The sequence below is a fragment of the Pteropus alecto genome, unplaced genomic scaffold (assembly GCF_000325575.1).
Source record: "Pteropus alecto unplaced genomic scaffold, ASM32557v1 scaffold312, whole genome shotgun sequence".
Classification (NCBI taxonomy): Eukaryota; Metazoa; Chordata; class Mammalia; order Chiroptera; family Pteropodidae; genus Pteropus; species Pteropus alecto.
In genome coordinates this window covers 3,702,541-3,720,365 of record NW_006433948.1, presented here as the reverse complement: position 1 = coordinate 3,720,365, position 17,825 = coordinate 3,702,541, and the positions used below count along the sequence as shown (strand labels likewise).

The window sequence follows — 17,825 nt, the reverse complement described above, 5'->3', positions numbered from 1 at the left end:
TTTTGTTTTCTCCTCCCTTCTGGCGTCTCCAAGTCCTCCCCAGGAGTTCAAGTTCCAACAGCAGATTTGCCCCGACCGCTTCCAGCCCAAGTGTCCTCTCCCCCTGCTCGACTGTACCGTTTCCATCACTGATCTGATATTTAACGATATGCGGTCTTCTATTCTTAGTTAAGTCTTCAATCTGTCTGTGTCTTCTCCTCCCGTACAAACTCTGTTCCTCCAGAGCCCGCATCCACGTGTTTACTTACTTCTTCCCGTCCTGCACAGTGGCTCGAACAAACAGAACTCTGCGTGTAGTAGTGGCTCAGGAAAATATTCGTCGCATGAATGAATGGTGATGACATTCAAACTATTAGTGTCGGAGTTCAAAAATAGCATCAACTCTGGTGAAGCACGGAAGAACGAAATAGGACTGTCACCTGAAACCGTTCTTTCCATTTGCAATGTTATTTCTCCACCATTTAGAGTTTCCTGTTTTAGCCAACTTTTATGGTGTGTTTCATTTCAGTTTATTTCCCCTCTTCAGCACCTCCCTTCCAGTGACCCCTGCCCCACCTCCACATTCTTACACATTTGGCTTATTTGAAATCTCCCATGATGCCATAAGTAGCATTGTGCGGTGGCTTCGCTCGCACCCCTACCTGCCCTGTCCTCACCTTCTTTGTCTACTGCCTGCCACTCTTCCCTTTCACACCAAGCCCCAGAGCCACCACCTGGCTGTGCCCTTTTCTAAATGGCATTTCTTGGGACAAGAGATGTAAATGCCTACTAAACATATGAAAAGGTGCTCAGCACCCCAATACTCAAATGCAAATGACAATAAGACCCTTCTTTCTGCCCAAGACGAAAAAGAATAACAATGCCCAGCGCTAGTCAGGGTGTAAAATATGGAAGCCCTCCGACCCCACCGATAGAAGTGTAAATGGCTACCACGTTTCTGGGGGGATAATCAGGATTTTCTTGAATTGCCCCTGTTTATACTTCAGTTTCTAAGTTAAAATGCCATTTTAATTGATTTTGTTTTATTTTGTTTGCTTAAATGCTCTGTGCCTCGAGCCTTTAACTGGTTTTAACTGCCTCCCTAGGGCAAAGCGTAAGGCTTGGGAAATTCAAACATACTTGTGATAAACAAATAGAGTTAATATTTTTTTAAGGTCACTGTCAGCCTCTAATGAAGACTGAAAGCAGTAAGTAAATACAGAGACAGTTTCTTTATTTGAAGTATAAAAGTACACGAATTTCCTACCGGTCCTTCCATTTTACAGATGGATTATGTGAATACAGTATGACAGTATGTGATTTAGGGGGAAAAGTGCGGAGGTGGGCAGCGTGTTTATTTGAATGACTAGGGACTTGTAAGACTTACGTCTTCTATCTCCCAGGCCTCCTCCATTCATTTTCTGACTGTTTGAATGGAGAGTCCTTTGTAGAAAAGTACCACACCCCCCCATCCAAACACACACAATCTTTCTCCAAGCTTTATAACTCTGTTATAAAGCCGCTAGCAAGGAGGGACAAGGCCAGGGCTGCTTTCAGCCTTCTGTGTTTTTGCTAGAAAGAGGTACTGTGACTTATTTACTACATACTTTGGGAGAACTGCATTTATAACCGAATCTGTAATCACAGAGGCGATGTACAATTAGGTTTTCACTATATAATGCCTACTGTTTGTATCGGTCGTGTTTCTCAAAGCGTTGCCACATTGTACTAAATCCTAATAATTTAACCAGAACCACTAAAACCAAACAGAACATAAAACTTGCAAGGCGATGCCAGACTCCTCCCTTTGGCTCCGTTGATGATGCCTCGGTTTGGAGCCCGAGCCCTCCCTGCCCTTTTAAGCAGGTTGTCTAAGAGAACCTGGCATCCCACTGCTTGCAAAGCAGAAGTGCACTTATCATTTGCCATGAAGTTGCAGAGGGACCCCCAAACGTCACTTGGGGCCAAAGTTCTGCCGCGTCCTGTAATGACAGAGATCAAAGGCCAGAGGGTTCTGTTACTTTTATTCCTCAGCTTTATTATTGCTACCTTCTCGTCTCTCTTCCTTCCCACAGCTGCTTTCTAGAGTTTCAGTTGTTGAAAACAGGACTTGCGCACATGAAGTGATTCTTCTGCTGTTTCTTTCTCTGGTAGGTGTGGAAGATGCCTTCAGTTTCACCTCCAAAGTCATGACGGTGTCCCTGCACAAATTCTCCCCGGGGTTTTTCCCAGGCAAGTGATCTGTGTGCTCAGTATTGCGTTTGAGGAATAAACACTGCAGTTCTTCTATGCATTTCTTACATCTCGTATGTGTATAGTTCCGTGCTGTTAAAACCTTCCTGGTGCTACGCTATGCAGAATTTTAACACAGGTCATTTCAGGTGACAGTGATCAGAGGAATGTATTGCTGTTTCTTACTCCAGATGACTTTTATGGACTGTCGACAGACAGCTCACTTACGCTCGCCGTACCCTCAGGTACCCCGTGCGAGTCCCAACACCCTGGGAATGGCAATGATCTGTTAGTACGGTGTCAATCTCAGCTATCTGGGAAGCCAAGCAAACGAGTTAATCTCTCTTTTTTCCAGCAAGATGGAAACCAAAGGTTTTCCACTTTCTTGTAATTTTCCCGCTTCCCCGACGTTGTTTACCACAGTTACTTCTCCATGTGGTTTTTCTTAATTTCCTCCCCTTAGAAACCATCACAGGATTGTCCTCCTAATTGACCTTTTGGTCTCCCGCATTCCTATCAGAGAATCCTGCAAGTTTTCTAAGTGTCCCGCTCTTCAAACTGCTCATGATTCTGCTGTCTTTTACAGGAACAGGTGACGTGTCTGACGTCGGCCTAGGGAAGGGGCGGTACTACAGCGTGAACGTGCCCATTCAGGATGGCATACAGGACGAGAAGTATTACCACATCTGCGAGAGGTACGGCAGCGACGCTGAGCCCGTCTCTCCGAGTTCTCGTTTTCAAGAAACAGGTTGGGAAAAGCCAGTGTACACCCACGTAGCTTTCATGCACTGTCACTTATGCTTGTTTGATCAGTAAGCATCCCCTCTGTGCAGAGACAGGTGTTTGGCCCAGAGCTGCCTGGGCAGTCCGTTGTCACCTACTCTCTTAGCTAAAACGTCCGTCCATGCGTGTGAGCTCATTCACCTGGGGGCTCCTTTTCCGGCTTCCGCTCCGGAGACCTGCTTCCGTCCACTGGTGTGAATCTTAGCTCTTTATTCTGAGTTCTTGAGTTCTTTCCGTTGGGTTAGAATTGGACTCAGAAACCTGTTCTCTTTCCATTCTTATCGTATTAAATTATAGCCACTTGTACGTAGTTTGTTGCCCACGTGTAGACCCTTGGGGCTGAGAAGCCTTAGGGAATTGGGGGGCTAAACTCAGAGTCACAGAAACCAAGATCGGTCAGGTGCAAAGTCACTGCTAACGTTGGCAGTAGACGAAGTGAGCGTGCATACAAGTCAGCGAGTCTGAGTCTCCGTTCCTTAAGTGATGGGGATCGAGTCTTTGGATCCCTCCCCCACTCAGCTCAGATTTCTCCCAACCCCTGGTGGAAATGGAGTGCACTGGCCATCATCACTGGCAGTTGTGTAAACAAAGTCGAGTATTAAAACATAAAAAGCTTCATGCTTCAAAGGTGCCTCTTAGCTCAAGAGATTTGGCCAAGTCCTCCTGCAGCAGCTCTCGCCTCTTCAAGGTTTTGATCGTGTCCCCTGGCTACCTCTGTATTGTCAGACTGAAAAGGCCTTTTTTTTGGAGCCTGCCATTGATGGTTTTAATTGCCCTTCTTTGTTCCCCTTAGGCTCTGTTCTGTCCTTCTGGAGATGTGCAGATCAGAGCCGCTTACGTAACTCCACCAACGAGGCTGGCCTGTGGTTCTGTGTAAAATGAGAATGATTTTGTTTTTCTGTTAATCCCCTTCTTGACAGTGCCCAACATTTCGTTGCCTTTTATTTTTATGATTATTATTTTTTTATTTCTGTAACAGGAAACTAGGTCGTTCCCCTCAGTGCTCAGTCCACGCGCAGGACATCCTCGAGGCTGTTTTGGGTCTTCATTGAAAGGCCAGCAGCCATCGTCCTAGAAGTATAGTTTGTAATACCCGAACGGGCTGTGTTACCCGTGCCCCCGCCGAAGCTCATGTGCCAGTCGTGAGAGCTGCTGAGGCCTTCGATTAGCCCCCCATCAACTCGGCCTTTCAGTGCCTGGAAAAGCTGAGTGTCACCTGCAGACTCGAGGCTTTCCCAGTCCGCACCGCCAAGGGAGTCTACTGCTTACCCTTCTTCAGTCACAAGAGTGTGTGTTTCTCCCTATATTTTCTTTCTTTTTTTTCCCCTTGAAACCGGTTCCTACTATATGATAAGAAAAAACATATTTTAAATCCCATGGTAATTCATGTTCAAAAGTAGCCTCGGTATTAAAATTAGTTCGAAGCCTTTTAAAAGCGAGCTTAGCACCGAAGACCCCTGTTCCCGCTCGCGTGCCAAAGTCCCAGACACTCACCTCTTCTAGTTCCCGGGGGCCCCTTTGCCCGCCGAGCACAGTGAGCACCCACAATCAGAGCTTCCGGGTTGTCATCAGAGGTGCGATCACTTCTCCCTTTGATTTCTTTCAGAAGTCAAGTCTGGTCAGGACGTTACGTGAAGGCGCCTCCGAGTCCGAGGGTGCCAGGGAGGCCGCCCCACGCAAACCTCTGTCCCATCTGTTGGACTAATATCTGAAAGTCCTTTAACAGGAAACAGACTTTTCTTCTGCAATTAGAAATAGGCCGAAAATGGAGTTTCGGCACAGCCCCTCCTCGCCCTCGCTCTGCCACAGGTGCATGCTTTCACGGCGCTTTTCTTGACAGCAGATTCTGAAAGGGTTAGACAGTGGCACCCTGCTAACTGTGTCCCTTAGTTCCATCCAGCCACGATGCTTTTGACTACTTCTAGTTTGTTGCTTAGACCCAGACTCGCTTGCACATTTGCCATTTGCCATTATGACCTGTGACCCATCTGCCTACCTCAAAAGATGTAGTAGACATAGCAATGGCTTCCTCGTGTCCAAAAGTCCTCCAGGATATCTGCTATCTATCTCCTTTCCGTCCTTTTCATCCCGTGAGCCCACTGGTTTTCTGGCTCTCTCTTTACCCGTGATAAATAAAGGACCTCTTACTGCCAGTTCACTTACAAGATGCTCCAATTTTGGTTCGAGACGCAATTTCTAGTTTGCTCCTGTGAACTGTGTCTCCCTGTGGAGTTCAGGAGCCCTTTTTCCCTCCGTCCCTTACTTCCTTCTTTTCTTCCACCGTTCCTTCCTTCCTTTAAGATTTTCTCTCTCTGCTGTAGCCTTTTTGACAGACCAGATGTAGAATCTTTACATGAATGTTTTCAACGCCAAACGACCTTAGGTTCCATTTTATGTAAAAAACAAAATAAAACAAAACAAAACAACAATTTCACAGAGTTCCCTAGGTTATCCAATACTAATTTAGAAGGGCGAGGGTCAGTGATTCCCAAAAGCTTCCCGTCATTTCCATGGGACCTGCTAGAGTAGGTAGCACTTACTCTTACTCAGAGCCCTGTTTTGACGAGCATCAAGGAGCATCAGCGTGTTCTTCTAAGTATACCTCCTCCTTCGGGAGAAGCTATGGCCACAGTACGGGCGATAGAGGGATCTTATACTCTTGATTTACATGGAGGCCCACCGCCACCTCTGCCACGTGCACTCGTACATACAAAGTTTGATGCGACAGGAAGGCTATCTTACCAAAGAGAGGGTCAGCTGGTTCCCGACTTATCTCATCTGAAAGAAGACATACGACTTTGCCTGTGGTTCTTAACCTGTTTGTGAATTATGTTCAAGTGCAGTGTGAGAGAGTCTATTACCGAAGATGCTACGTGGATGACTTTGCGAGTGTTTATAACTCAGGACTGTGGGAGAGGACAATAACAAGTCGTCCTCGCTGTTGGTTTCAGAGACGTTTCAGTAAGTAGCAGGTTACCACTCCGAAACCTCAAATCTGGCAGGATGACCAGACTACTGCCCCACTGTGACCTGTCATGACATATGCAGAGTGCAAAGAAGGCAGTTGCAGCTGTGCTTAAAGTTCTTAATTTCTGCTCTACCTATCATTTCACAGCCCTAACGGCCAGAAAGCAACTCTTTACTAAACGTCCATCCATTGGTATACATCTCATACGAAAGCTGTATGCATGGTGCTCGCAATGTGTATGGATACAGAACATACTGAAGTGGACAGTTCAGCATTTTGCAAAAAAAAAACAAAAAACAAAAAAAAACACCCTCACATTTTTTAAAGAAGATTCAACTATTCCACTTTGTACGATAATTAAGTTCAGACACTGCATAAATATTTCACCGAAAAGAAAACACACTGGTAAACAGAGTTCTCAATGCATAGGACTTCTGGACGGCTCTGTTAAACGGGACCTCTCATTCAACAGTGGTCTTTATGTCCACACGTGCAAAACCAGACCAAAGGGATAATCTTATTCTGGTGAACTAAGGTTCGTAATGGTGGTTATTAAAATCAGAATGTGCCTGTATTTGGTCCTTGGCCTGTTTACCTCGAGTCCTATAACTTATTCTTTAACCTAAAATTCAAAGAAACCTTTTCCCCCCTTCAAGGACCACTGACCTAAAAAAAAAGTTCAGAGGTCCCAGAAGTTTTAAAAAAGACTGACTTTTTGCCTCCTTTTATAGAAGGAAATATACTTTTTATTTTAAATAATCTTTATGGCTCTTCAATGGCTTTTTTCAAACACTTGCTGTACTGACCATGGGCCTGTTCAGAAAGAACTTCTCAAGAACAACAGTGAGCTCATCAAAGGTTAACGTTTTATTCTTGTGGGGAATTCCTTTGTCTACACCGAGCTTTGCTGCTATCCATATTTTTCTACATCTATACATAAATGTATACATGTATTTCTGTCATACGTTTATTGTGTGACAATTCTTTTTCCAAGTCATGGCCCCTAAAACACAAGTTCGAGGTGTTTTAAGCACAGGATCCATTCATGTGGGTCTGGGCTCCCGGTTCACCTGTGAAGACACTCTGACCTATAAAAGAATCAAGCACGTCATGTCACCTTATAGGATTTTTAAGACACTCATTATCAAGAGTAAAAGGGGGCTACGGCGCACCGTCATAGGAGATTCATGTGTCTTTAAGTATGACAGGATTGATTCCTTCATTTGGCCGATATTTCTCAAGCGTCCGCTTTACACCTGTCTTGGCCCCACCGCCAGTGCCTGCAGATGAGAAAACTGAAGCTTAGAAAGATGGACTTGCTTAAGGCTGCACAACAAGTAAGTGGTGAAGCCAGAGTCAGAACTCGTGTCTGTCTGTCTGTCTGCCTGTTAGCCGGCAGCGTCATTGTCCCCAAAGTATCATGTGGAAGTATGGAATGTCTTCACGAGGAAAAATTACCATCCCAAAGACTTCATAGAAAATTTTATCTGAGAGGATTGCAGCAAACCCCTACCAAAAGAAACCATTTAAGCTTATGCAAATGAACCACGTGATCTGTAGTATACACAATCCATTGTGTTTAGCTTCCAGGAAGTGCAATTTAGATTTTTGCCACCCCGCCCCCCACCAAAAGAATCTCTTAATCCCAAGGACTTCATTTGTCATTTAATGAATAGGAATTAAGAATAAATATTGCCAGATTTTACTTCTTAGGTTTTAAATTCCTAATTGCAGTTTGGAAACATGGAGATTCTGCAAATCTGGTTTTTCCTTTATTTTCAGGAAAATCCTGAACTTCCTGCTTTAGAAAGTGAGTAGTGACACATGTCATTTTATAGAGGTCGGCTCATGGAATTACCATCCTTTTCATTTTGGCTTTTTTTAGACTGGTATTGCTACAGATTTTGAACGTTACGCATTTTTGCAAGTGTAGACATAGTTTATATCATCTCTTGGTCCTGACAGAAGGCTGTGGAAAGGTTGAGATTCTCCATCCATGCAATAAGCTGTTCATCCAACACCGGTGGAATAAAATGAGAACCAAGGGACATCTCTAAAGGACATTTAAGTGAAACGTTTCCTTGCATTATTGACTTTTAATGTTAATATTTAAAGAAGAGATATTTTAATGATGATAGGTTTTTCTTTCATTATAGTGATGTCATCTAGAATTTATCTTCCACGTGGGACTCCACTTCTTATTCAATTTTAGAAGCAGGTAGATAGATCCTCAGCGAATGATTAGAACCTAGTCCTTTGGGCTTGATGATATGGCAAAGGCAATACAAACACATATTTATGCATAAATATTTTAAGCAATACAAATTTTTTAAAATTCTCCATTTGAGGAGAAGGGAGGAACTCTAGAAATGTGCATTTGAGAACAAATAATTCTATAGCCTTACCTTCATCTTCACCGCCACGCTCATCACAGTCTGACAGCCGGTGAAAATTCTTTATGAACTTCTACCTCTTCGGTGAGGTCGCAGCCACATCACTGGCTCGCTCTGGCCCAGGATAAAGGTAGCAAGCTGCTAATTCAAGGCCTTGCACTTGAATTCAGCCCTTTGTAACTGGGATATTTCTGTCACTGCTTTTGTTCCATTTGATAAACTTTTATCCTGCCTCTGCGTGGTATGGCAAATACAAAATTGCCTATTGTTTTGGGAAAAATGGATGCCTCAGCCCCTAAGTAGGTTTGCTGTTAATGTTAGCACAGGTGGCAAGGAGGTCCGCCCAAGTGGGCTGTTTGTTTATTCCTAGTTTGGTGTGTCTTTTACAATAGTCAAAAAACATTAAGTGCCTTAGAATGTGGGCTCCTTTGGAGGAGGAGACAGAGCCCCGTTACCGAGCTGTCCCGCACCCTGTGCCGTGCCCGTCCTTCGTTAGCAGTCGCGGGAACTGTTTTTTTTTTTCCCCCCTCACCTGGTCCTTTGAGCTTTAAATCCACGTGGTTAGAGAGATGGTTCTTACATTCTTCTTCCTTCTTGACCAGTGTCTTTCATGACCGGTTTCGAAGCTCCTGCAGCAAGTAGCCCTGACACCATGACAAGCCCCATCTCCAGCGAGCAGTCTTCACAGGCGCTTTGTTTTCCATTTAAGCCAAGGAAAACAATCTCCTGAAACTCTGTGGGTCCGCTCCGTCACTCTGACGTGCACCTTCTCTGCTCGCTTCTTGTGCTGAATGATGCCTGCCCCTGGAGAAAGTGACCTGATCCCTCCTCAGCGGTCTCGGTCCCGCAGCTCTCCAGGGCCAGGTACGAATCTGGAGACTCGTGCCCTTCAGTCTGGCCCAGAAAATCTACCCTTTAGGCTCCGCCTTCACGTGACAGCTTTGAAGAACTGCTCGGACACTGCCATTCACTGGCAGCCGCCAGCACTGCCTCGCTGCCTGGCCGGTCCCGTTGACGTGGGCTGTACGTGTGGAGTGGGACTGGGGTCCCCCAGCTGACGAAGAGGCCCGGTGCCAAGTTTGGCTGGCTTTGCCCTCTGTGCCCTGCCACCCACTGCGCTGTCAGGGAAGGGCCATATCCGGCAGTCTTGACGGAAGGAGCAAAGAAAAAGAGTCCTCAACAACCCGCTCAAATGAGCACCTAACAAGTTACCAGGTGAAAGGGTGTGGCTTGTCTGCCAGGCAGTGAAGGCAGCATGTTTGCCTAGAGACCTTGAAAGTGCAGCTGAGGAGTGAGCTGGGGGCGAGGGGTCTGTGCGCCTGTTCCAGGTGGGCGAGCCGCGGAGAAGAAGGTGACGAGGGCATCAAATATATTAGGGAGGAAAGGACGAAAGTCTCTGTCTCCTTTAAATACGAGAACGCCTCACTAAGTGTGATCTGTAATTAGATCACTGAAAAATTTTAAACGCCTTTGCATTACTCTCAAGCACTGGACACACTAAGAATTAGGACTAGACTCTGCATCATACAGCACCTCGAGGAGGGGCTTGAAGCATCATTTGTAATTAGCGTATCTATTATTTGTATATGAGTGGATGTGCACAAAGTGAATAAAAAGTGTATTCTAAGTAGGACAAACGTTCCCTAGTGCAATCCTGTTTACACTATTAATTTGCTTAGCCAGCCCTTTTTGTGCCAAGATAGATGTATGTAAGAAATGCTTATTTCCTCGGGGAAGAATGAATGGCTTCCCTGTGTTTAGTCCAGTAACTAAGAAGCGGAGCGTCACTTGATTGGCTTGGGGTTTCCAGGATGTGGGGTTTTGAATTTGCATACAGACCAGAGAGATTTCGTACAGAGAAGATCTGGCAGCCATTGCCGGAGACCCAGTTTCCCATCTGGATCTCATTGAAGTGATCTGGATTTCATCAAGCAACAGGACACTTATCCTAAATGATCCACCAGACACTCCAACATAGGCATGTTTAAAATACATCCTGCTCCAGAAAAATAACTGTTAAAATATGATGAGCTGGACTTACTCTATGTGCAGTACTTAAAAGTAATAAAAATGCATTTCTTTTTAAGTCCCACAAAAACCATGCAATATCGAGTTAATGATGAAAGTCAATCCCCAAACTCTTTCTTGCACACCTCATTGTGTGACGGCATTGCAGAGATTTCCAATCATCTGGGAAAGGACATTCTGTTTTGATGAGCTGCACCAGGTGCTAACTATATGGCAGGATTTCAGCTGTGAATCTCAGGGAGGCCCTCCTGGGTAAAGAGGGGTGAGGGAAGGGCTAGGGGCATGTTTATTGTTAACCAATCGTTTTTGTCCACTAAGTTCGAAAATCAGAGCCATGGAATTGAAAAAGAAGAGGTATCGGGTATATGGGGAGTGGAGAAACTATGATTAAGAAATGAGAATCAGAAATCCAGGGCCTTGGCTCTGCCTGTACGTGCCAGACTGTGCTCTGCATCAACGGTAGCTTCGTCCGGGCTCGGAGGGCGAAAGCTAAGAGCAGAGATCTTAGGCACAGGCAGGAAATACACATGCGAGTATCGTGACTACGTTTGGAACGCCTCCAGCGCTCCCCTTTCCCCAAAGACATCCCCACGCGGGGTCTGCAGAGGCCAAATAGCTATTTGGCTTCCAATCTGATTTTTTGCCTAAGAAATCAGAGAAGTCGGTTCCAATTTTAATGATCCGTTCTCCCCAGCTCTATCTAACAGAAGGGCACTTGCACGCCTGCCCCTTCCTACGGCGCGTTTTGTGTTTGCTGAAAGGGAATAGATTGGCAGCACTGGAAAAGGAATAACTGCATTCCCAGAACAGGTATAACCGGGCGGTGACACCGCAAAATCTCTCTCTGCCTTTGGGGAACGTCAGAGTAGGATTCAGGAAGTCACGGCTGTGGCGTGCTGGGCCGAACTCCGTGGCATCCTGGTGGGCTGAGACAATTCCCGTAGCACTCAGCCGGCCTGAGCCAAGGCCATTCATCCATTCGCTCTACAGTGGGGACCGCTTACTAAGTAAGTGCCTGGTGCTGGGAGGAGACGTTTGCCAGTGTCACGTCGTCTAATCCTCACGATAACCCTGTGAGGGAGAGAATGTTCTGGTTTCACAGAGAAGGAAACCGAGGTTCAGAGAAGCGAAGTGGCTTGTCCACGTTGCTGTGCAAGCACGGGGACAGGTGAGACATGCGCCCCAACGATGTTTTGTTTTGTTTTTCAGTCCCCCACCCCCACCCCGCAACAGTATCCGCTCTGGCCTTTCAGAATGAGGTCTGCTGAAGAGCACTGGGTTCTAATTAAGATGAGTGCTCTAATGCTAGCCCTGACGATTCAGGCCGATTCAGGCCGGGCCACTGGGAAGGGCCTTTGATTCTGGATGACTCACCTTCCCCTGGGTGAATGAGAATGGCTTACTTCAAAGACATAAGAAGATAAGTCAGAACACACTGAAAATAGTCCATAGCCCTTTCTGTTGCCAAAGCGACATGTAATTGATGAGTAGAATTACTTAAGACCAGGCGTGTTAGGAAGACACGCCACTTAGAATATGGATCTCTATATCGTGGACTCGGCGATGAGAGAAAAGATGCCCCTATAAAATGTTAAGAAACTGTGTCTTGAAAATGAAGACAGCAAAAGCAATGGGAGGATTGTTCTTTTGTTTGTTTCTTTGGGGGGTTGGGGATTTAGGGGTTTGACGGAGTTTTTTGTGGCTTTGCAATTTGTGCTTTGTTTTTCTTTTTTGTACTAAAGATGTTAATGGAACCGGTACAGCTCGTCCGATGCTAAAAGCAGAGAAAGAAAACTTATAGGAAACTAAATGCCTTCTGGATAAGTCCAGGAGGCATCCGTCTCCCCAAACAAAGTGACCTATCATCCTCACCACAGGGACCCCACCCCCCCAATTTCCTTCATCCCTGAATCATTTGTAATAGATATTCAGGAAATCACTGAGGCGTTTACCATATGCTGCGTCGCCTGGCAGGTTGAGTTTTTGCAGAATGAGTCAGCAGTACCTGACTTGAGATATGACTGAGGGACTAGCTCTGCCGCTATTCGCAACTGAATAGGACTGAGCAGTGATGCTTGGGGTCCTTAACATAATCCCCCTCTGAGCCCCATCCAAAGCAATAGCTTTAAAATTCAGATTGTAGAAGAGGCTTTGCTGCTGGCGATAACTCGTCACCTGCTGGGCATGAGCTGGGAGCTCATGGTGTTAGTAACAACTATTTCTTCTCTCCTGCATCTTACCCTGCTTGGTTCTTCAACTTCAAATTCCTCATTTCTTTCTTTCTTTCTTTCTTTTAAATTTTCTCATCATTTATTGCCATTTGATTACGGTATTTTCCATGCAAACTCCCCTAAATACAACTACGTAGTTTCAACTCTTCTTTTCGAATTCTTCGTTTTTTTAGAATCTGTGTTGGCGAAGTCTCTAGAGGGTGCTGAGAATGCTTATTGCAAGCAGAAGTGGTGAGGCTGGTCTAAGCTGGTTTGCAAGCTGGAGTCGGGAAACCGAACGTGCCGGGAGCATGCACGGATCAAGGTCCAGCTAGAGGGACAAGTCTGAGTCACCAGCGCCGTCTCACTAGCATCCCATTGCCCTGAGATGAATCTCTTAGGACTTTAAGTATTTAAAAGCCAACGAAACAAAGCAAACCCCGGTTCTGCCCCTGGTATTAGAGGCAAAGGTGCACCAGTGGATCATGTTGAGACCCACCGTGGAAGCCTCAGTCTCCTCTGATGGAGTGGAAGGAATGGGGGTGACTCTAAAATTGGGTTCTTGGGCTTTTCCTTTTATGTGGAAGCATCATTAATGGCATCATCCCTGGCTTGTATCCTCCTCAGGCACCAACCGCCTGCCCCAAATCAACGCCTCTGGAAGCAGCTGCTGCCGCAGCGTCTCTTCCTCATTTGCATAGCCTTGTCTTGCAAACCAAGGTGCTGAATGCTGAGGGATCAGATTTCTCATCAAGAAAACTGCATTTCAGATGAATATCTTGTGAGTTTATAGAGAAGTTACTAGTGTAGTGTAATGAGATGCCCGTCCTCCCCCTCCTTTCTGGGTAAGAGATTTTCTACTTTGCCAAAACCTAAAATTAATGATTTGCAGTGTAGCAAACTGTTACAGCGCACAGGGAAATGTTCCCAAAAGCAATGTGGAATGATATTTCTTTCATTTATTCATTTAATGACTATTTATCAAATACCTACTATGTAGAAAGTATTGATTCTACCCTCAAGGGAGTGAGTGGAGATTTTTTAATTAAAGATACATGAAGAGATATACATATACATTTCTATTCATACACATTTGAATTCAGTAAAACGTGGAAAGTTATAAGAACCATGAGGCATAAAATGCCGTGGACACTCAAAGGGAGAAAATGCTTCAGAAAAAAAGCTTAACCGGGGAGGTAGCATTTGATCTGGACTCTAAATGGTACCTAATTACTCTGTCTTTACAAAGTGTGTGAGTGTATATGTGTTTATGAAATCTGGGTCAAGTTTGAATATACAGACATTGTAGGGGAGGATGTTCTCTGCACAGAGGGAGCGGCCAGATCAAAGTCAGGAGAGGCCGAGCTATGGACCAAGGGCAGCAGTGCTTTAGTTCGGCTGGACTGTGCAGATTGGACAAGTGGCTGGGAATCACATCATGCAGGAGCCGGAATTCTTAGCTATGCATGTCGGGAGCTGCCGAAGGCTTTAGGATGAGGGGTTAACATGATCAGAACTTGCTTGGAAAGATTAGGACTCAAAAAAGTAATAATACTGTGGCTGCTGCTGCTTTATACAAAACAGTGCATGCAAAGCGACTGATACAGCACCTGGCGTGTAGAAGCTCAGGAAGTCAGGGAGGCAGGTACGCTCTAGTGGTTTAGAGCACGGACTCCGGTGCCAGGCTGCCTGGATTCAAAAACCAGCTTTGTCACTCAACAGCTGTGTGATCTTGTGCAGATTTCTTAAGGTCTCTGTGCTGCTGTTTCCCCGTATATAAAATAGGATTAACAATAATACCTATCTTAGAAATTGCTATGAATCAAATGAGCTAATAAAGTATGTAAAACAGTGCCCTGTTTTGAATAAAGTGCTCAGTAAATGTTAGCTACTAGCATTATTGTCGTTTTTTATTCATGAAAAAGATGAAACTCGAGCTAGCCTTTAAAGAATAGATAAATGATGTAGACGTAGAAAGGTGACTTTCGGACACATGGAAGTACATGACAAAGAGCATACTTGTCAGAAAGTACGAGGCGAGTGAGGTGAACGATGGACAGTTCAGTTAGCCTCCAGAATAACATGGGTTAAGGGCTTATTGGAAAATAAATTTACAAGGTAGGCTGGACCACACCGTGAAGGACTTGGAATCCTAGCCTAGGAATTTTAAGCATTATCTAAAGAAAATGGAGGGACACTGAAAGTATTATGAGTCGAGAAAGTGACTCGATCCAAACCATGCCTCAGGAAAGTTAATCAGATGGTAGTGCGTATGTGACGGATTGGAGAGGTAAGAGATCTGAGGCAGGGAAAGGGAGGCATCAGAAAGACCCTCTGTTTCGACCGCAGATGACGGAAGCAATGGGGTATCATTAGCAGACAGAGAATAGAGGAGAAGGTAAGATGAGTTTCAGCGTGGTCAAAATGGAGCTGTAAAATACAGCTGACTGTAGAAATCGACAAGCCGATCCTAAAATTGATATGGCAGTTTGACCCAGAATAGCCCAAATAATCTTGAAAAGAACAAGTTTAGAAGACTCACACTTCCCACGTTCAAAACTTACGACAAGCCTACTGTAATCAAGACAATATGTTGCCGGCGTGAAGATAGATACATAGAGCAATGGAATAGAGTTCAGAGTTCCGAAATAGGAACGATCGATTAATTTTACACACAATATTGAGACAATTAAATGGGGAAAGAACGATCTTTTCAACAAATGGTACTGGAACAACTGGATCCACGTGCAAAAGAATGAATTTGGACCCCCCAGCTCACACCATATACAAAAATTAAGGCAAAATACTGTGAACGTAAGAGCTAAAACTATAAAACTCTTAGAAGAAAAGATAGATGTGAATGTTCATTACCTTGAATTAGATATGACACCAAAAACCACAAGCAGCAAAAGAAGAAATCGATAAATTGAATCTCCTCAAAATTAAAAACTTTTATGATCCAAAGGACACTATCAAGAAAGTGAAAGACAACTCATAGAATAGGAGAAATTTTTGCAAATCATGTATCCGATAAGGGACTTGTATTTAGAATATATAAACACAACACAAAAGTAAAAAGACAAATGACCCAATTTAAAAAATGGGCAAAGGGCTTGCATAGACTTTTCTCTAAAAAGGGTACACGAATGGCCCAACAGTACATGAAAAGATGTTGAACATCATCAGTTATCAGGGAAATGCAAATCAAAATTTTCCACAATGAGATACCACTTTGTACTCCCTAGGATGGATATAATAAAAATTTTTAAAAATAATAACAAATGTTGGCAAAGATGTGGAAGAGTCGAAACCCTCGTACACTGCTGGTAGGAATGAAAAACGGTACAACCGCCATGGAAACAGTCTGCTCCCTCAAAAGATTGACCATAGAGTGACTCAGGAATTCTACTCAGGTATATACACCAGAGATATGAAAACTTGTCCACATAAAAACTTGTACACTAATGTCCATAGCATTTTTCATCTGAGTCAAAAAGTAGGAATAACCATCAGCCGATTAATGGATCAAGAAAATGTACGTATAAACAATGGAATATTATTTGATCACAAAAAAGAATGAAGTACTGACGTATGGATGAACCTTGAAAACATTATTGCTAAGTGAAAAACTAGTCACGAAAGAGCACATTGTATAATCACTTTTATAGGAAAGTAAAATGAGATAAATCCATAGAGACAGAAAATAGATTAGTGGTTGCCAGGGGCTGGGTGTTGGAGAGTGGCTGCTAATGGCTATGAGGTGTCTTTTGGGGATGATGAAAATCTTCTAAAATTCATGTGATGGACAGCTGTATGTACTAAAAGTTGTTGAACTGTACACTTTAAAGGGAGAAATTATATGGTACGTGAATGTCCCTAAAGTTATCTTTTTTTAAGTTTTAAAAAACATAGTTTTGTTAATGGAGCCGTAGCCACTTATGACCAACTGCAGATTTCTGAGTAGTATCAAATAGCAGTTCCTTCTGCGAAGTTGAAAAGGATAACAGAGAAAAGGTTTTCGGATATGATGACCCGGAGGTCTCTCTCCTTTCAAGAGAGCGATTTCAGAAGAGCAGAGATCAGAAAGTGGGTTGCAAGAAGTCTGTATAGTTTGCCAGTAAGTGGTTACATTTGGCAGCGCTGAGAAGAGGAGGAGGGCATGGGCGACCTGTGACCTAAAGGAACGGCATCAATAGGAAGGCAGAGACTGAAAATGTAAGAACGAGTTCATCAGTGATACATGGCCCTTAGAGCAACAGGAAAGAGGATCGAGTGCCCAGGTGACGAAATTAGCCTGAAGGAAGAGGAGGACTGTGAAGAAGGCATTTTCAGGTAAAGAAAAGAGGCAGACGAAGGCGTTCATTACACATTCTTTCAACCAGCTCTGTCAAGTATGAAGCAGAAAAAGTTTGATCTAGAAAAATACACAGCGAACTTGTCCTGCCTCCATCTTGACTGAGGTGGTTGAACCTCTGTGTAATGAATCAGCAGGGCGCTTGTTCGCTTTTATTTGATAGACTTTTATATTTGATTTTCTTAGCATCGAGAATGTACTCATAATGTTTGTAATTTTAAAAAAATTAGAAATGCAAGAAATATAAGGGTTTAGCAATGGGAGGTGAAGCTAAGGATTGCCAAGCTGCACAGAGGGAGTAGCGCATAGTAATCACTCAATAAATGTTTATGGAATTTGTTGAAATCATAAACTGTAGAGGAAGCAATTGGTTTGGGTTTTCAGCTTTCTCCAAGTAGAACAGAGCAGAAAATTCTGATGGGGTGGTTTATCTAAGGGCTCAAGGGTTGACAAAGCAAGAATGACAAAGATGCGAGGGAATTGAGTATGCTAGGAGGACTTTTTGAAATGACTAACCATATTCTCCAAAATGAGAAGCGAAGCGACTGAGGTCAAAAGGTAGGCCGGTGGACTCCTGGAAGAACACAAAACTAGACACATAGAAAGCAGTTCCAAGTTCATGGTCTTGGAGGTAGAGCGATTCCAAGTGCTTCCTTATCAGGCCCCAGGCGCGGCTATGCCTAGAGGTCACTGAAGCAGATTGCAGGCGGACATGCCCCTTCACAAGGTGAAGGAGCTGTGAGGTCACAATCAGAAGGGTCAGGTCTCATTTGTTCAATACAGTAAACCCATTGCCCGACCTGGTGCCTGATATTTAGTAGGCGTTCAGTTAATGTTTGTTGTAGAGAGGGAGGGAGTGAGGGACGGAGGAAAGAGGA

General features: G+C 44.3%; 1 protein-coding gene across 6 annotated transcripts in view; it reads left to right on the top strand.

Annotated features, from left to right (window-relative positions):
• HDAC8 (histone deacetylase 8) overlaps positions 1-17,825 on the top strand; it is a 172,802-nt gene that overhangs the window by 46,542 nt on the left and 108,435 nt on the right. Inside the window, exons 6-8 of one of the 6 annotated variants that reach the window (XM_015586753.2) lie at positions 2,134-2,211; positions 2,798-2,906; positions 12,788-14,480. In XM_015586753.2, the coding sequence (XP_015442239.1) occupies positions 2,134-2,211; positions 2,798-2,906; positions 12,788-12,821 (221 nt within the window). In that variant the 3' untranslated portion in view covers positions 12,822-14,480. Of the gene's footprint in view, positions 1-2,133; positions 2,212-2,797; positions 2,960-4,600; positions 6,537-8,957; positions 9,993-12,787; positions 14,481-17,825 lie in introns of those variants that run through there. The other 5 variants (XM_025044427.1, XM_015586752.2, XM_015586750.2 and 2 more) reach the window with 5 other exon arrangements.